At 49.5% G+C, this 20142-nt stretch overlaps 1 protein-coding gene across 1 annotated transcript; it reads right to left on the minus strand.

Annotated features, from left to right (window-relative positions):
* Nucleotides 1-7048: 7048 nt before the first annotated feature.
* TDRD5 (tudor domain containing 5) lies at nucleotides 7049-17883 on the minus strand. The gene is given in 11 exon segments (XM_050306328.1): nucleotides 7049-7272; nucleotides 8043-8259; nucleotides 8749-8910; nucleotides 11282-11482; nucleotides 12445-12511; nucleotides 13516-13722; nucleotides 14407-14627; nucleotides 14785-14831; nucleotides 15387-15512; nucleotides 16305-16754; nucleotides 17652-17883. Coding segments are annotated over 11 exon segments (2154 nt in total).
* Nucleotides 17884-20142: the final 2259 nt, after the last annotated feature.

Consider the following 20142-nt stretch of genomic DNA (forward strand, 5'->3'; position numbering starts at 1 on the left):
ACGGAAAACAAGCCCAGCCACACAAGGAACATTCAGCAGGAGCTGACCAGCAGCCCTGACATCTCCATTGTCTGAGGGACACGCTCATCCTGCAACCCAGGGATGCACAACCACAAATCTGGTATGTTCAGGGGAATGCAGAGACCCCGCAGTGCTGCTGGGCTGGGGAAGGGACCTGCTGTATATCTCTTTAATGAGGCAGATGGTTGTTGTCCCCGAGGAACTGGTCAAGGGAGGCTGCATTCCTTAAAAAAAAAGATCTTCCTCCATCACTACAACTATCTAGGAACTTCAAGCTGGGTGTTCATGGCCAGGGCTGCCCACTCTGCACAGGGACAAGCAGGGACACACAGGGCTGTCTGCGACAGTGGCATCCCTCTGTGCTGGAGGAGAGACAGAACGAGGCTGGGGTAATATCATTAGCCAGGAGTTATGCTGTCTCCTTCTCAAACAAAGATAAATATCATTAAAGCTCAGCCCCTGAGTATTTTACATCCCGAGCTGCAGCGATGTTCCCCCGGGGTGGGGGTCTGCAGCTTTGGGCTGCGATTAGGCAGCAGTGTTGTATTAACCCATCGCACGCCCAGAGCACCAGCCTGGGAGCAAGATCATTTTCCTTCCTTCAGCTGGGTCAGCTTCCCCATCCTGGGGGCATGGGAATCAGCTCAGGAGTCCAGGGGGACCACGGCACAAGGCTTAAAGCTGTAGAAGGGAAATCCAGGCAGCTTTATCCAGGGTGCTTTATCCATGAGCTCCTGCACCATGTCAGGGACTTACCTTACTTTGAGATAGTCCAGGTGTGGGGAAAACATCCCATGTTACATTTTGGACTGTTCAGTCAAAAACTAGGACATTTGTCCTGAGCTGGGTAAAAACATCCCTCTGGACTCATCTTCCCCTCGAGACAGAGTATGAGCCAACAAAGAGATCAGACTTCCTCATATGGGATCTGGGCAAGTTTGGGATAAAAAGGGAGGAAGGGGTAACACCAGGGGCAAAAAGACCAGCTGTATCCACGGGGATGTCTTCTAGAATGGCAGTGCCCCTAGAAAACTTGGATAAATTAAGAAAACCTGTTGATTTTCATCCCCTTTGCCCAGCACCCTTGAGGAGGCAGGGTTTTTCCCAGCCAACACGGGGATGCCACAGGGAAAGCACCGCTGCTCTCTCCATCACTAGCAGGTGCAGCTCTGGCATGAGCCACATCTTCCCCTTTGCCCTCCCACAAACACAAAGCCTAAATATTTGATGGATCTGAACAGCTTTTCCTGGCTCTGGGGAGGAAATGCTGCACCATGTGAGCAGTCTGGGGCTTTCCAATAAGGAAAAAAACCCCTTCTGGTGTTTCACCCTGCTCTGGTGCCCTAAGAAGAGCCCCTGGTTAGGAGAGAGGGGCTGGGGGGAGGTGATGCCAGTCAGCTCTTGTGTGAGCCAGGGATTTCCTCGGTGCATTGATCGGCTGAGGGGTCTCTGTGCCTGCCAAACCACAGCCCTGCCTGGCTTGGCAGAGGCCCATCCATTGCTGTGGGCACGGCCACAGCGCAGGGCTGGGAGGGAAAACACGCCCTGTGGGATTTGAGGGATTTGGTTCTAAGCAGGGCCAACACCAGGCACAGGGAAAAGCCCACCCTGGCCCCAGAGAAGGTTTGGGTGATGCTCAGGGGAGTGGGAAGGACAGAGCAGAAAATTAACTCCTTCCAGCCACGTGTGACCTTACCACGCGTACACTGACCACTTCTCCAGGCTCATGGTAATGCAAGCTCTGTGGTTTGGTTGGAGCATCCTCCCAGGGATCACCCACAGGCCACACACGTGACAGGGGAGCACAGGACAAATTTACAGGGCTGAAGCCAGGTTTGTGCTGGCCACAGACAGGTCAGGAGCCACCAGCAAGGAGCAGGGGCTGCAGAGGTGCTACCCCAACCCAAACCAGCACCCCTAAGCCCCAGCACAGGGCAGGGCTGAAACTCCCACTGTGGTAACAGCCCCTGGAAGGTTTTCTCCTCTCTTTCTCTAAGAAGCAGATCCCTTCCCAACCGCCCTGGCTGCACAGGAGCCTTTCAAAGCCATGTTCCAGCCATAATCAGCACAGCAGCGCCTGCCAAACCCTCTCACTGTCTGCTCCTGGCTGTGGGCAGATGAGCCCAGCTCTGGCATAGCTGGGAGGGAGATCAGGGAAAATTGAGAAGTTACCCTGATGACAGCCCAGTCAGCCCCCCCCGGCACCTGTAGGGTTCCAGATCTCTCTATTCCCACCTTTCCTGCTCTTCTCCATGCTCATCACATGTCAGCTCCTTCCCAGGCAGCTCCAAGCCCAGGGGCAGATGAAGCTGCTATGAACAAGCTCAGGAGAGCCACGATGGGCCGGGCTGGTCCCAAGGCAGCCCCAGCCTTTGTGCAGCACATAGGCCTGGAAATCCTGGGAGTTGCTCACAGGGCATCGGTGGCTGGGACAGGAATGAGTGACAGCACCTTCCCCTCACATTGCCGAGCTGTGCAGCCCACTCTGGGAGGCTGGGAAGGATGTTCAGCCCCAGTTTCTGGTCCATTAGTTCCCCTTCCCGCACTCCCCTTCTCCATCTGGGAGGCACCAGGAGCCACATGCGGCAGCGCGGGGCGGGATGCCCGGCCTCACGCAGCCCAGACACAGCCACACGTGCTGTGGCAGCAGGGGGAGGTCAGCCGTGGGTTACCAAAGTGCAGCTGGAGCAGAGCGTGGGCTGAGGCTGCAGCGCCGAGAAAGGTTTTTGAGCACCCTCAGTGCCTGGGGAGCAGCACTTGCCGCCATCCCAACTCCTCTCCATCCTGCTCCCAAAGTGGCCAGGCCACCAAAACGAGCTGGTCCTTGCTCTTTGTGGTCCCCATGATGTCTGGAAGTGCTGGGGAGAGCAGTGGGGGCAGGTACGGCCCCTAAAGCATCCCTGCCTGCCCGGCCCCTGCCCACTCCAGCATAGCCCAGACTTGTCCTCATTTCAGGCTGGGCCCGGCCCCAGAGGTAGTGAGATGATGCCAAACCTCCTAATGGAGCTTGACAGCAGTGGGATTAAAAGCACAAGTGAGATCACAACACCTCTGCAATCAGCTTCTGCCCTGGAAGAGCTGAATCAGAACAGAAACCTCCTGGCAGTAGGGAGGGGGTGACAAGCCTGCACACACTCCGGGCAAGGGCAGCAGGGCCTGGGGGGAACCTCATCCATCCCAAGCCCTCCGTGTTTGCCCTGACCAACTCACTGTCAATGGGAAGGAGCCAATTTCAAACCCCCCCAGGAGAATCAGTGAAGGGTTTCTCCAGTAACAGCCCCAATTCCAACTGGTCCTAAACTCTGAATGCAGAACAGACCATGCCATGTGCCCCTTCCTCTTGCTGCCTGCGAGCTCAAAGCATCCCACAGCACCCACAAGGACACCCCCTCTTCTCCCTCTCCTTTGCATGCTCTGCTTGGAGTGGTGCCACTGACGCTGGAAACAACACCTGAACAGGTAGGTCCAAGATGGAGAGGAGATGGAAGAACTCACTTGGATGCAAGTGGGTGCTCAGGAAGACACTCACAGACCCCATTTCTGTGGGATGGGGTGTGCACAGACCCTTTCAGGCAGCATCAGGCCCAGGAGCACAGCCCTGCTTCAGGTAAATGGCAGCACTGACCCATTTCCCAACCCTGGGATGCTCCAGCAGTACTGCTGCCCCAGGTCTCCATACTCCTTCCTGCCAGCAGGAGTTTCTCAGCATTTCCTCCAAAACGGGCCTTTGCAGAGATGAAGTGTCGGTCAGCTTGCACAACCCATCCAAGGGGTGGCCTCTAAGTCACCCTCCAAAAATCCAGCAAGGCACAAGCACCATCCCCATCTCTGCTCATCCAAAACCCAGCAGCCAGAGGCTGCTCTCCTGCCTGGCAGTCATTTGCTCCCAGCAAAATGCAAGGGAAAAACAGGGCTTTTTACTGCAAGAAAAAGGGAGACACTCGAGGGACCAGTGGGGAGAGCTGATGGGTTTTGGCACTGCACTCAGGCTGAAAAGCTCCAGCTCCAGACTTTATTTTGCAGTGACCTGTACCAAGAATTGGCTTTTACGTTTTTCTTGCCAAATGGAAAAGAGAAAGAAATCCTTCTAGGTCAGAGGAAAGAAAAGCATTTACTTGTGGGTCAAGTGAAACAATCTGATGCAGGGTTGAGTGCACTTTTATTCTCCCCAAACCAGGAAAGGATTCAATTTCCATCTGAAAAAAACCCAAACACATCTAAAAATAAAAAGATAAATGTTTTTAGGGTCAGAAGCACTCAATTTTGGTTTTCAAGTCCAAATGATTTGCTCAGTTGAACCCCATGTTCCAGAGCATGGGTTGACTCAAAAGTGCAGCGGGGTGGGGAAGGATGGGTTGATATGTGAATCTGAAAAATTTCAGCCTTGGTGAGATAACATCTGTCACAGAGACCACCACAGGGCCAGCCTGGGTACCCCTGTGTCCCTGGCATTCAGCCTGGGTACCCCAAGCTCCTGCCCAGCCCTCCTGCGACCCAGAGCACTGTGAGGAGGTTTTTGGCCACCTCCGCAGCGCTGTGCTCATCCAAAGCAATCTGTCACCTTCCATCCTCCTCACCAGCCAAATACTTCCTGACAGCCCATTTAAAACTCAAAGCACCTGATTACCACCATGGCCAGGCAGCTGCTTGCCGGTGCCAGGAGAAACTCTTCCATAAACACACCCCTCAAAACAAAATCCCTGCCCAGAGCATCGCTCCTCACCCTTTCCAGACTCGCCCACACCCCAGGATCCTTCTTGAGTTGGTCCAGGTCTGGCTCTGCTCTAACATACATGGCCCCAGCTGCGGGGACACCACATTTCCATCACCTGCTTCCTACCATCCCAGTGGGGAGCAGGGCCACCCACCCCAGTTCCATCCACCTGCCAGGGCTGACCCCAGCCCCTGATGCTGCCCGAGTCCATTAGTGAGTCCCCTGAGCACACACCTCGCCGGTGTGTTGCTTAACCCCGGCTTTTAGGGAGAGCTTGCAAAGCCTTTCAATTTTTAATCTGCTCTAAACATTTTGGTCCTTGCCCTGGGCACTCCCAGTCGATAACCTCTCCTGGCAGCACAGCTGCCCCACAGCTGTGGGGAAAGGGGAAAAGCAGGGGCAAATGAGAGGGAAGCAGCTCCATCCTAAGCTCCTTTGGAGGGGCAGGACCCCTTTACACACACTCCCTTGGGATGAGGGGCACCCACACCGGTCACACCACTCCAGTGAAAGGGCCCCCAGTGTTCCATGGAGATGCTGTTCAGGGAGGATGGGGGGTGGGGACACTCCTGACCCCGCCAGTAGAAACATGACACCTGCAGAGCACCTTAATCCTTCCATCAGGAACCTCTGTGGGGCTCAGTTCCCCCAAAATTGACAACGTGGTTTACCCTGATGCCTGGCAAAGCCACCTCTCCCTCCCCACCGCCTGGCACTGGCACAGCAATGCCCAGGAGCAGGGACATGAATACAGCATCACTTTGCAGTCCCTGAGGCGTCTTTCTCTTTTTCCACTGCCTTAGGCAACAAATGTACAAACAAGAGCCTGCTGGGCACAAGGAATGTGAGCCAAACTGCTCTGGGAAGGGAAATGCTGCTCCCTTTCTGCACACATGTAAGCTCCCCATGTCCACACATCCCCTTCCAGCCCCCCACAGCATCTCCTAATCTCCAATTCCTTGGGACAGCCCTCACCAAGCAGCAGTGGGACCCATCCCCAAGGTTCCCTGTTACACCCCCACCACACCCCAGGCAAGGAGTGGGGACAGAGACAGTCCCAGCCAGGAATGGGGGCACTGCTCACTCACGAGAGTCTTCTTCAGCTCCTCACCTCCCTCACCCTCCTGGACCCCCAGAGAGGAGTTTTAGGCTGCAGGGAGCTGAACAGCTGAGTGCTGGCCTTGGCTGCCATCTAGCAGTGATCCAGCAGCAGCAAGGTCACAGCTCCTCTGGGTTCCAGCCCCTGCTGCAGACTGAGGAGAGGGAGAGGAGGGTGTGGGGGTCTCCTTGGGACACCCCACCCTAGCCCCAGTTCTCACCTCCCTGAAACCAAACAAGGGTCCTGCAGCAGAGGGGGTGACTCCTGAGCAACCTCAGCTCCGTTACAGTCGATGGATGACAAACATGTGCAATGAGCCCCCCAGCCCAAACACGGCACCAGAGAGGTCAGGCAACCCTGCACTGGGTTGGACAGCCCCTGCTCCTCACCATTCTGCTTTCACCTCCTTCATTAGCTTTCCCAGCAGTTGCTTTCTAACAAGTCCCACGTTTCCTTTTTTAGCCCTTTCACATACCAAACCAAACTCAAAATGCTGAAATTAAAACAACCGAATCACAGAATGGTTTGGGTTGGAAGACCTTTAAAGATCACCTAGTCCAATCAGACCCTTGAAGGCCCTGAGGAACAGTCTAGGGACCAGCAAACCAGCTGAATGCCAGCATTCCTAACCAGGGCACTTCTGTTTTCACTGCTTTTCTTTGCATCAACAGGCTCACACTCATCACTTTTTGCCCCAGGCACAAAGCTATATAAACATGGCCAATGTCAAGCTTCAAGTTGTCTCTTGCTGGATTCTTTGCAGATTTTTATTTATCAGATTCTTGATGCTTTGTATACATGGCATCCAATAAAATCACAGCACCTTCTTCTTGGGGAAGGTTTTTTCAGCTCTCCTCAGAGCAAGGAGTGTGTAGAGCACCCCCTGTGCTAAAAAACAATGTCAAAACTGCTCATGCACTGAGGGAGAAAGGGACAGGGAGCCAGTTTCCCTCTCCTAAACTTAAAGGGTTTATAACACAATGTGACACTTAGATGTTCTCCTGAACCATTACATTAAAGAGCAGTAACCCAGTACACCACCGGTACAACAAAACCAAAGCGTTTCCCTGAAAGTAAAAATACAAACCCAAAGTATTTTCCTGAAAGTAAAATTAACATGGCACACCTGAGATGTCAGACCCAGAAAGTTTTTCAAGGAATTAAATGTTTGTGAACAAAAAAAAAAACCCCCAAAAGTAAATCCAACAGCATGGTCATCCAGAGAGCCTGCGCTGCTCACAGCAGCCTTCCTCGGCAGCAGCTCCAGCTTCTCCCCTCTTCTCACACCTTCCTTCCCAGGCTGGAGAGCCACTGGAAGTGGCCAATCGTGCAGCTGCCAACACTGCAGCGAGTGTGGCAGGAGGGACATGGAGTTTGTGAGGTTGGCACCACAGAGGCCAACTCCTGGGAAGGTCTTCATTCTTCATGTTCTCTTCACCTGCGTAAGGAAGGACAGAGAAAAGAAAGATCAGATCTACGCTGGCAAATCCAGGAGCTCCAGGTCAGACTGAAATCCCCTTTGCTGGACGTTACCAGATCATGGCAAGAGGACTTGCTACTGCACACCTATTTGACGAGCTGGACGTGGTATAACCCAAGGACCTCTCTTCCTGTCCCCCAGAGGTGGGAAATCAGTAACTTGTGTCTAGGGAACTCCAAAGAGAAGGCAGACAGCTCTGTTCCAAGGCACAAAAATCCCTCACCTTTGTCAAGGCACTTAATCCACCTCGTAAATTGAGCCACTCTCATAGGGGTATTGTAAATTCTTTCATCATTTGGAAGATGAAAGACAAACACCCACACAGGGGACCTCACAGGATTTACAAAATGCTTTTGTCCCTTACAGTTGAGAGACTGGGAGACTCAGTATGAAATGAACACAGTATGGAGTGGAGAAATGAAGACTTCTGCATGAAAGCAGCAGAAAGTCTAGAAAAGACAACAAAACCCAGCAATGAAAGAACTAACCCTCAATTCATTTCTTCCCATTAAACAACTAGAAATCCATTTTGCTGCACAAAGGCCAAACCGATGCACTGCATCCAGCCTCTTATTACTGTGGCATCTCCAGCCCACAGAAAAACCAACATTTCCATCTGTTCCAGCAGCACCAGCCATAGGATACCCAACAGAGACTGCAAAACTCATGGCACAGCAGACTGCTCAGCTTTCTGCTGTGTGAACTCTGACTGACAAATCTACCCGTACTGTTAGGGCTGTCCAGCATGAATGGCATTGCCATGAGTAAAACAGTAGGATTTACAGCTTCAGAAAGCTGGGCCTTGCTGCAAAATCTTTCTGTCTGATCAGGGTCATCTTGCCTCATTTCTGCGGGTTGCTTGGAGTAAATAGAGGAGGTGTAAAGATCTTCCTCTGACTTGACCAGGACAGCAGGCATGGAGGACTCTCCAAGAGAATGAGGTGTCTGCAAATGTACATAAAAAAAAAATAAAAAAAAAATCAAGAGGGGGTGCAATTAGTGCACACCCAATTCATCAGCTGCCCTGATCTTTATTACCTCTCAAAATTTACAAAGAACTGGCATGTCAGCAACTGGATGATTAAAAAACCACACCAACAAAACTACACAACAACAAACCCCTAGTTCCCTTGGCCAAAGGGCAGCTCTTCCTGCACAGCAAGCTGAAAAGAGTGACAGATTACAAGATACAAAGCACCATGTCTTAGCAAATAATCAACAGCTGGCTCGTCTCTCAGCAGCCCCACACAGAAGCAGTGATGGCAATGACAGAGGGAGTTTCTGCAAGGAAGCAGGAACTGACTCAGAGGAAGCCCCTCTGCATTTTTGGTTAAGAATTCAAACTGAACCTACATTTCAGGGATGGTCACCCATCTCTCAGCCACATGAAGCTGATTTCATGGAACAATAGCTGTGCCACAGCCAAACTCTTACCTGGTCACACAGCTCAGTCCCATTCAGCTTTGAGGCTGTTGTTTCACTATCTGCAACTAGAGATTCCTGCTGCAAGCAAAGGTCTGGCTCCACCAGCTCATCATTCTCCTGCTTTCCACTGGGCTGAACATACAAGGCCAAAGGATTCAGCTCCTTGAATTCCTAGGAACAAATACAAAAACACACCAGGACAGGAGAAAAACCCATGTTGTAACCACCACAAAGAATAAAAAGGATTCAGTAAATCTCTAGTAGGTTTTCTGGAGCAGCACAACACCCACAAGTGAGCTCAAAATTCTTGCAGAAATGGCCTTCCTAAGAAAATCAACTCCTCCCCTGCCAGCATCAAGATTTCTCAGCAATGCCCCTCTCCCCATCAAAATTGGACCTACACATGCAAAAATACAATCATAGGATCTAATCCTGCCAAAACATGCATTCTGCATCTACTGAAGAAAGCAGCAGACAGAAGCACTCCAGGTTGTAAAGCCCAGTTTTCTGCTGAGGTATAAAATCACAGCAGTGCCTTTCCAAGGGTTTTCATCATCCACACAGTTCTTACTGAAACTGAGCTGACAGAGGCAGATAATGACACAGAGGAACCTAAACCACAAATGCCCTCTGCACTGGCTCACAACTGGGATGTCTGTCCAAGGCACAACGGGCAATATACCATGGTTACACTGTCCAACACAGCACCTTTCACTGGCAAAGTAAGAGTTTTTAAACTAAGACCATTTCTGTAACTCAGTTTACTAATGGCATAACCAACCTTCAGTGCCTAGAGCACAGAAGGCCAAGATAATTTATTTAAGTATCACAGAATTGTCAGGGTTGGAAGGGACCTGTGGAGATCATCCAATTCAACCCCCCTCCCAAGAAAGGGTCACCTGGAACAGGTGGCAGGAACACAACCAGTTGGGTTAGCAATGTCTCCAGAGGGGGAGACATTCCCTGGGCAGCCTGTTCCAGTGCTCTGCCACCCTCAACATGATGTTCTTCCTCATGATGAGGTAGAACTTCTTGTGTTTTAGTTTATGGCCATTACTCCTCGTCCTGTTACCAAGCACCACCAAACAGAGTCTGGCACCATCCTCTTGGAACCTGCCCAGAACTGGACACAGCACTGCAGATGTGGCCTCACTAGGGCTGAGTAGAGGGGCAGGATCACCTCCCCTCAACCTGCTGGTCACACTCTTCCCAATGCACCCCAGGATCCCACTGACCCTCCTGGCTCCAGGGCACACTGCTGGCTCATGGATAACTTGTCATCCACCAGTACTCCCAGGTCCTTCTCCATAGTGCTGATCTCCAGGTCAGCCCCCAACCTGTGCTGGTATTGGGGTTATTCCCCCTCAGGTGCAGGACCCTACAGCTGCCCTTGTTGAACCTTTTTAGGTTTCTCTCTGTCCAGTTCTCCAGCCTGTCAAGGTCCCCCTGAATGGGAGCACACCCTTCAGGTGTATCACCCACTCCCCCACTTTTTGATGGTACACCATCAGCAAACTTGCTGAAGGTACATTCTATCCCTTCTTCCAGGTCACTGATAAAGAAGTTGAATAAGACTGGACCCACTGCTGATCCCAGGGGAAAGCCACAGACTCCAGGCCTCCAACTGGATTCTACTCTGCTGATGACGACCCTCTGAGCTCTGCCATTCAGCCAGTTGTTGATCCACCTCACTGCCCCTTCACCTAACCCACATTTCCTGAGCTTACCTGTGACGGTGTCATGCGAGACATTGTCAAAAGCCTTGCTCAAGTCGAGGTACACCCCACCCACTGCTCTCCCCCCATCAACCCATCCTGCCATGTTGTCACAGAAAGCTATCAGATTGGTCAAGAAGGGTTTCCCCTTGGTGAATCCATGCTGACCACTCCTGGTGACCTTCACTTCTACACGCCTGGTGATGACCTCCAGAGTGCCCTGTTCCATCACCTCTCCAGGGATGGAGGCGAGGCTGACCAGCCAGGAGTTTCCTGGGTTCTCCTTCTTGTCCCTTTTGAAGATGGGAGTGTTCTGTTGCTCACTATGCAGCACTGCTTCAAGCCATACAATAAAATCTAATGAACTTGAGCTCTCATTAACTGGTTGGATGAGTCAGGCACCTCAATTAACACATCTCTTAACAACCTCCCAATTCCATCTCAGTTTGGCCTTATGCTCAGAATACCTGCAGTGATTTTACTTTTCCCTGTTATCTCTACAAGACACGTGTCAGCTGAATCTGCAACACTGCCACTAATTAGTTTCTAATCCACTGCCAGAAGACAGTGGAAATAATATGTTCTGCTAAAAAAGAACATCTCTGCTGTATCATCAGACTCCACCTTAACCAAAAAAGCAAGCTCTCACCAAAGAATTACACACTGTGGGTTGCAGCCACAAATGGTAAGCTACAGGAAAGCAGGGAATACCAGTTTTGCTCTTCACAAAACTACTTGATTCAAGGTAAAGATCTTCACATTACAGGCACCCAGCCAGGGGTCCTTTCCTTGCCCTTCCTTTCAGCAGCACACGCCTCCCTCCTGACCTGGGAAGGAATGTTCTCTCCACACACATCAGCATATCCCATATCCCTCAAGACATAGTGGAAGTAGACATCCTCCTTGGTGGATGTGTCACAGAGGAAGAGGTGCAGGACACCATCCACATATTCATCCACGATGCCCACAAGCTCCTTGAAGCGACAGAGATTCTTGAACACGAGAGTTGCTGCAGGAGACCACGTACCCTAAGAGAGAAAACCAGGATGTAAAGTTACTAAAAACAGACCAATGTCCACCACCTGAGACTTTTCCTGGTGGAGGGCACTTGTCAAAAGGCAATTGAGCTATGCCAGACCAGTGACAAATACAGGAAAGTCAGGCAGACCAGCTTCCCAGCACAGAACTAAACCAAACTACCCCAAAGCCTGCAATGCTGGGTACACTGGAAATGCCCTTTTACCCTAAATACCCACTTCCAACACAGTTCAATGGCATTCACCAGTGATTTTATCAAAACTGCCTAAAATACAGTTGTTTGGGGTTTATTTTGTTTGTTTGGTTTTTTTTTTTTTTTTAATTCCTGGAATCATGGGATTTTACAGATGTCAGAAGTATCAAAAGTTATGAAGAAATTGCTAAGCCTCATTGCAATGAAAATGGTGATTAAGTCTCAAAACCCAGAGGAAACAACTTTTAAAAAGTAGCATCTTTAAAACACACAGAGGCAGCAACTCCACTCACATGCTTTCCTTCAGAGATTGTACTTCTCCTGCTTCATGACCAAGAGGTTTCCCACCACAGAGGAACTTTATGACCTCTATAACTCTTTGGCTGTGCTGACTGCACTTAAAGCTCTGTCACAGAAGAGTTTTTTAAAAACAGAGGGCTGGAGCTACCAAGGCTTCAGAAGGACCCTGGGGAACTACTGGCAAGGGAAGAAACAGGTTTGCTCAGTAGTTTAACAGTTTCTGCAAGAATGTAAGCAAGACTGCTCTGATGGTAAGGAAAGCATTGGAAGGGTGACTGCTTGCTGAGCAGAGACTTACCCAGTCACACTCTGCTGAACATAACAGCACCAATTCTGCTGTAAATATCAACAGGACCTGAATTCATCCAAAATGCCTGCCCTTAGCAGGAGAAAAAGACAACCTCTACTTGGTAACTCTTGTACATAAGTCAATAAACAAAACTGCACGTGAACATGTACCTCCACAGGTTTTACCCATGCCAAGGAACATGGGATGGCCTGAGCAGGGAGCTTCAAGTAGTGCCACCTAAAATACAAAGAAAGTAAAGCCATTACTGCAAAAAAAGGGGAAAAATCAGCAACAGGGCAGAACTCCCTCCTCTTCTGGGTTTTAATGTCAGCTTAGGAATAGAGAGGCATACAATGGATTGTGTGCTTATGACTAAAACCTAACAGCAGCTTTGGAAAACACTCCCCATTCAGAGAATGGGCACAGCAGACACAGCAGTAACAACTGGTACGTTATACATTCCCCGGCACAAACACCTTCCCATCAAGAACTCCTTGTGGAGGCAAAGTTAGGGACAGAGAGCCATGACTTTTGAACCAAAGAATGCCAACAGCCAGGCATGAAGAGACGCAAATGAGGGGGAAGATGCAAATATGGAAAATGTGCTGAACTGCAGAGAACAAGTACCTCTGGCACCGCAAATGTGTCCCATTTGGACTGAGGTCCACTCATGGAACATAGGAAGTGGGATTAGGGAGCTTGCCCCAAGGTGACAGAAAGCAGCAAGGAGAGAGACTGAGGAGTGAAGGCAGAAACAGGAAAGGATTTAGCAGTGTACCCCAGGGGTCAATGCTGGGTCCAGCATTGTTCAGCACCTTCATTACTGATGTGGGCAAGTCTACCCTCAGTCTGCTCATGATACAAAACTGGCAGGAGTGGTTGATACCCCAGAGGCTCAGGCTGCCATCCAGATGGATCTTGACAGGATAGAAATGAGCAGGCAGGAACCTCAAAGTTCCTGCACTTGGGCAGGAACACCACCACACACCAGCACACACCCAGGGCCAGCTGTCAGGAAAGTGGCCTTTCAACCATGAGAGCGAGCAAGCACTGCAACAGGTTGCCCAAAGAGGTCATGAAGTCTCCATCCTTGGAAACATTCAAAAACTGTCTTGACAAAGTCTGGGCAGCCTATTCCAGACAGCCCCACTTGGTCAGGAAGTTTGGGCAGGATGCCCTCCAGAAGTCTAATCCAGCCTCAGCTGTTCTGTGGTCCTGCCGCCCACGTGTAATCTACTTACTTGAGGAATCTCAGCCAAGACTTCTGGACAATTTGGAGCTGTCCATAATCTGCATAGAACACCTCCACTTCTTGGTCACTGACCACACGGTGGATGATAACACGGTACCACCATTTGGAGACCATCACACAGCAGAGCTGTCCGGGCCGCACTGCAGAGTCAGGCATGATGTATTTATCAGAGACAAGTTTATGGGAGTAAAGGTGTCTGGAAAAGATCATAGGGAGGAACTCTGCTTAGTCGGATGCACAAGATGAACAAGAAGAAATGCACGGGGTATCAAAAAAATCCTGATTTTTTAAAGTCCCCATGACATGAATTTTCAGGGGTTTCAACAGATCCTTTATATCTCTGTTCTCCCACACCTGAACTGCAATGGCAACAAAAAAATTCAAACCTGAACTTTTAACACTTGAATGGTATTCTCAGGGTCCAACAAAAAGTTAATTAATGGGGATTAATCAGAGGCTAAATACAGTCATTCTAAACATTATTTTTTTAACATTACCTTTACATGTCAGTGTTTCTTATGAACCAGGTTCCAGAGTACTGGCTGAAAGTGTTGGAGATGAAAATAGAAGCTTTAACTGAGCACATTAGCAACTGTAGCACAGACAAGGCAAAGGAACCCTTCAAGCTCAACTCCATAACCTTTCCAGGCGTTTAAAGTCCAGAACAGCCTAGGACTATTTTGTTGTTGACCACACTTACTGCTTGTGAGTTAAGAGGAATGGAGAAGCACAATGAGCAGGTGTTTCAGTACAGCACCTGCATCCAATTACCAAGTAATGAAGCCAGCACTGACCATCACCATCAGCTGGTGCCCTGTTCCCTCACCACAAACACACACGCCCGAAGCAGCAGCACTGCACTGGCACAGTGTGCTCCCACCTCATCTCAAACATCAGATCCTGCAGTTTGTAGGATGTTTCCCTGCCACAGATGTGGATGTAGAACTGGGTAGGAGAGACGATGAATTCCACGACGACTCCCACCAAGCACTTTCTCTTCAGAGGTGGTAAACTGCAAAGGCTTCTGTCCTGAACAGCATCCGGAGGGATTTCTAGAGACAGTGTCAGCTTGTTTGGTAGCAACTGCTGAAAATCTTGAGGCTACAAAGGGATAAGAGGAAGGTGGCACTCAGATGTCTTGTCATACACTGATCACACATAACTGGCCTTTCCAGTAAGTTAAAAAAATTAGTTCTGCTTTCCCTGTGGGGACCTGTGAATTACTGAATATCAGAGAATCCCAACAAATTGCATTAACCTGGACCCAAACTTTCCCTGTGGAAATTTTTCATACTCTCTTTCTTCCTTCCCTCCAGTGTAAAGAGGGGTGCAACAAAAATACCTTGCTCATATTCCTACAAGGAATAAAGGAGAGGAACTGAAGTCATGTCACGTATTTAGATAAAAGTAGTGAATGGCTGTTGCTAAAAAAGCAAAACAAAACAAAAAACTCCACATAACCAAACAAAGCAAACAAAAAATACCCACCTCTTTGCTAGATTTTACTGAAATGATGTTATCTCTATGTTCCATGACCACGAAAAAGTACATGACTGAATGAGCAAAACTATCTGAAAATGACTCAGAAGTGAGAGGAGGTATAAATGCATCCCACTTTCACACTAGGACAAAACCAAACAAAATCTATGAGCTTTGTTCTTTTCTTACTCCAGACAGAATTGTGAGTGAGCTGTTAGCACAGCTGCCAACTGTGTGTTATTCTTACTGCTGAAAACATTATTTCCTTTGAACTAGTGTAGATGAGAACAGTGCATCGATACCCCAAACTCAACAAAGACAGTAAAAAGAGTTATCACCCACTCGAATAAGACATGAAAAAGCTACAGGTCACTTGTCCACCACTTACTTGTTTGAGGCGATCACCCAAATCTACTGCTTGTGTTTCCACTGGCTCCCACTTCATCAGAAGGGCTGCCTGGTAGAAGTCATCTGTCTCACAGACAGGTTCCAAAGGGGGCATCTCGGCTGCAAAGATGACATTTTGGCTGTTATTCTTACTGATTGGACTGATGCAGTGTAGCATATTAAGCAGAAGGAGAAAACACCTGAAAACACTGGTGGTGTTTTCCTCATTTCTTGTAGCATTCACAGCCACCACACTCATAAGGATTCACTGTACTCATAAGTCGAAACAAACCAAAACAATTGCTTGCTCTTACAAGCATGCCAAATGCTAAAATCCACTACTAGAATGATGCCAAAATTAATTTTCCCCAGAAAAGTCATGAATGTGTTAGTATCTCTATGTGATTTTTCCACCCTCTACTGTAGGTTTTATGAGAACACAGAGAGCATCTGCAGTCTTGTCTCTTTTGTGGAACATTGCAGCTGTGCCTTTCAGGCCAGTGTCAAACGTGGTCTCAAAAAGAATGTCAGAAAAGCTTCACCAGCCTGCAGAACAGATGTTCAGAAGATCCTTCTCATTTCGTTACCTACTGCATTGAATGACTAGAAATTCCAGTCCTACACACACAGACTCAGAAAGTTCATTCTCTGAATGGGCTAAACATCCCTTCTTTTACCTCACATCAAAAAACAGTGGTAACATGTTGAAAAACGCCAGTTAAACTCTCTGCTACCAAGACAACTGCCTTGTGACAGCTGCTTCTGCAGCATACAACAGCCCTTCTGTGCTAAAACCCAGGGGAACCTGGACTACTACAGCAGCTGGAAACGCAGCAAGAGCCACTTGAAACGTAGTTGCTTGGCTACAGAGTTTGTAAGGGCTACTTTGTGCTTTCAAATACACCCCCTCACCTTGCAGCATCTCTTCGTCCTGCGCCTCACCTTGAGGCACCTCTTCCTGCTCTGCCTCCTTTGCCACGTGCTGTCTCAGGACCAGCAAGGACCCTGCCTTTGTCTGCTCCACCACAATGAAATCAGACACGCTCCTGAGGGCTTCGAGCGCAGAAGAAAACCCGCACTGCCTGTATGGGAATGCCCGGCCAAAGCAGCTGAGGAAGGCCTTGTCCAGGTCCTGGAGCAGAAGAGGGGAGGAGCTCAGCAGGTCCTGCAGCTCAGCCTTCACAGTCACGGGCAGGACAGGAGTCCTGGCTCTCAGAGGGGAATGCTGGGCATTCTTGGAGTTCTTAAAGGGAGAAGCAGCGTTTGCCTTCAGAGGAGTTCTCTTCCAGGTCTTAGCACATGTCCTTCCCTTCTGGCAGGCAACCAGCTTGGCAATGCCTTTGGTGGTGTCGTCTGCAATGGCTACAACAGAAGGAAATAAACATACAACTCAAACAATGAACTACTAAAAGCTCTGCACTGGCAAAGCTCCTCTTCATTCCTTTCTTTCCTCTTCTCCCACCCTTTTCAGAAGCAGGTGTCTTCTTCAAAAGCAGTCAAACTACATTTTCCAGCAGCAAACTAACTAAGCCCTTTTTAGAAGCCAGCAACCAGTCTGCACCCTTATGCCTATAAAGTCACACCAGGTAGGAAGGCAGGTCAAATTCTTGGATGCAGGGTCACAAACAAAACCTATTGAGAGTTTTGCTAGGAAAGCAGAATCACAGTAAACTCCCACTACAGAGCACTTTCCTGTTCAGGCAAGGGAGTTGCCAGGAGAGCAAGGGAGCACTGGAGAGCAGCCCAGATCTTTTCCATGTTTCTATACAACTTTATCTGGTCTTAACTGTAGCACTCAAAAAGCCCCCAAACATTTCACCGTTCCCAGTCAATTCTTTGCACCTACCATTTCTTTCCACAACTCCTCTCCAAAGAAAATGAAAAAGGTTCTTTGATACAGACTAAACTTCTCATGGGGTCAGGTAGGGAAACATTTATAGCTTCTTTAGAGAGGCCCCATCCCTGGTTTTGGCTTCTGCTCTAGTCTGCAGTTATAGGAAAAGTGATGCTTACCAGCTCTAATGTACCCATAGGAAATGTTACCTCAGTTTCTAAACTAAGTGCAGAATGCAAAAATGTACAAAAATAACTAGAAGCCTGGGTTATTTTCTCAGAAGGAATGGAAGTGTTAAAAACAGGGATGAAACATCAAAGACAAGAAGTTCACCAGAAATAAACAAGAAACAAGCATATGACATAAGGCATCACTTCACACCACTATGAGGTTCCAAACAACTCCTCCACCCAACAAAACCTCACCTTTGAGGATAACAGTGCCATTCTTACAAGAAAAGACTCGAACAACTTCAGGCATGTGTGTCACCAGCTCCAAGGTGGACTGGAAGCCCAGGTCTTGGAGGGGCAGAGGTTTGCAGACCATGGCCATGTACTGCTCCTCCAGCTCTGCTGGCGTTAGGCCGTCCTTGGCAGCTATCAGCATCGCTCTCACCTCCTTCTTCAGCAGCTCCATGAGCTGCGCCTGCTTTGCCATGTCTGCGCTGAAGGGGAAACGCAAGCCAGCAGATGACAACCTGCACAACCACAGCTGCTCAAAAGCCGGTGGAATTCCAACTCACTCCCAGTGAGAGCTGGAGGGGGTTAGCGGGCAGCAGGTTCACCAACCCACTACCTAACAACCCTTGTATTCACTCGCCAGCGCCCCTGGAGTTCAGGGCACCCCTAAACTTTACCCACAATCCCTGCCACTCCAGAGACCCTGCGCCCTCAAACTGCTGCCCGAGGAACTCCCCACCGACCCGAGGGGCTCGGTGCTCCTCATAGCGGCCCCCAGCCTGGGGGTTCGCCCCTCATCCTCACAAAGTCCCCCCAGTCCCCCCCGATCCCTATCCAGGGACACCCCCACCCTCCGGTCGCTCCCACACTCACGACGCCATTGCTCCTGCTCCCAGCGCGCACGCGCGCCGCCTTTCCCGCCTTCACAGGGCGCGAGGACGGGGCGGTGCCTCCTCCCCCCCCGCGGCCGCCATTGCGGATCGGCTGAGGGGGAGCGGCCGCTGCTCCTCGGCCCTGAGGGGCTTCCTCCTGCGCGGAGGCGCTGCCCCCGCCTTCTGAAAACAAAAACAACAACAACAACAAGCTAAAAAAACCACGTGAGGTGCCACAGGACCAGCAGGATTGATTGGGTTGGAAAAGACCTCACGAGGTCATCGGGTCCAAAACTATAGCCAAACACCACCGTGTCGATCAGACCATGGCAGTGAGTGCCACACCCCCCGTCTTTGATTAAGCATCTCCAGGGATGACGACTCCACTACGTCCCATGGGCAGCCTGCTCCAATGTTTAATCACCCTTTCTGTGAAGAAATTCTTCCTAATGTCCAACCTAAACCTCCCCTGACTGTTATAAGTTACTTTTTCTCTGGAATTTTGAAGACGGCAAAAATACCTGCAGGACAAAGAAATATAGCAAGAGATTTTTATTGCAGTGCTGGGTACCCATTTCCAGCACTGGGTGCACCTTTGAATCATGCAAAGAGCACACCGCTGTTTGAAAACCGCGCTTTTTGTACCCTTTGAAATCAGTTGTTGAATATTCATTTTACTGTCCGCTTGTTGCCTTAAAAGGTAATTTCTCTGCCTTGGAAGTGGGTGTTATCTTTTGGCTGGTTGCAACATACCTCCCCTGGGCTCGTACAGGGGGGTCTTGCATCATCCTCACATTGCAAGGCATGGAGGGTCTCTCTGTGTATCCACATGGCACAGAGGAATACATTTTTATTCATAATTTGTTCCCTGTTCCCGGTCGCAAAAGATTCCCTGGTGAGAGGTCCAGATAGGACCCTTCACCTTACAGTCTCCACGGTACGCCTATAAGTTAGTAAATATACAGAAATAGTTCTTTTGTTAGTACCCCCTGTTCATTTTAATTTGCTTGGAATAAAATCAGTTCCTCAATTTTTCACACTGACCAAGCTTAGGGCTATGTCCCTTTGTCCTATCCCTGGTTGCCTGGGGGAAAGCACTAACCCCTGCCTGGCTACAACCTCTTTTCAGGTGGTTGTAGAGATTTAAAAGGTCCCCCCTGAGCCTTCTTTTCCCCAGGTTGAGCCCCCCCAGCTCCCTCAGCTGCTCCTCATCAGACTGGTGCTCCAGACCCTTCCCCAGCTCCACTGCCCTTCACTGGACTCATTCCAGCACCTCAGTGTCCCACTGTTATTCAAAGGAGTCTTGTATTTTGTAAGAGGAGTTTTGTATTGTAAGGAGTCTTGTATTTTTTGTCTCATCTGAGAGCAAAATCCATAGTGGAGATGCAAAAAGCACATTGTGAAAGAGCCACACACAAAACAGGACTAGTTCCTTCAAAGTGATAATATTTAAACCCAAACACTGTTATTAAGAGGAGTCTTGTATTTTTCAGTCCCCTCTGAGTGGAAAATCCATAGTGGAGACATTGAGTGACTTTCCCAAGGCCACAGGGCGTGGTAAAGTGTGGTGCAATGGCTGTTTCCTAAGGGCTCACAGACTTCTAAGAAACCCTTTCAACAGCACAGCTGATTTCCACACAGGAATACATTTCAGAATAAAACAGGAGCTGTGGTTGCAGATTTTGGGACAGCAAAGGTTGCAAACCTGTCAGCATGTCCTCCCAGAGCATACCCCCTGTTCCAAAGGAACAGCCAAAAACATCCCCCAGGGATGGTGGAGTCAGGACCCACTGGTGGAATAAAACCACAAGACAAAACCAGCAAGTTGCAGGTTTGGAGGTGTTAAATATGCCACGGTGCTTTTG

The sequence above is a fragment of the Myiozetetes cayanensis genome, unplaced genomic scaffold (assembly GCF_022539395.1).
Source record: "Myiozetetes cayanensis isolate MyiCay16 unplaced genomic scaffold, myiCay2020 scf12, whole genome shotgun sequence".
NCBI lineage: Eukaryota > Metazoa > Chordata > Aves > Passeriformes > Tyrannidae > Myiozetetes > Myiozetetes cayanensis.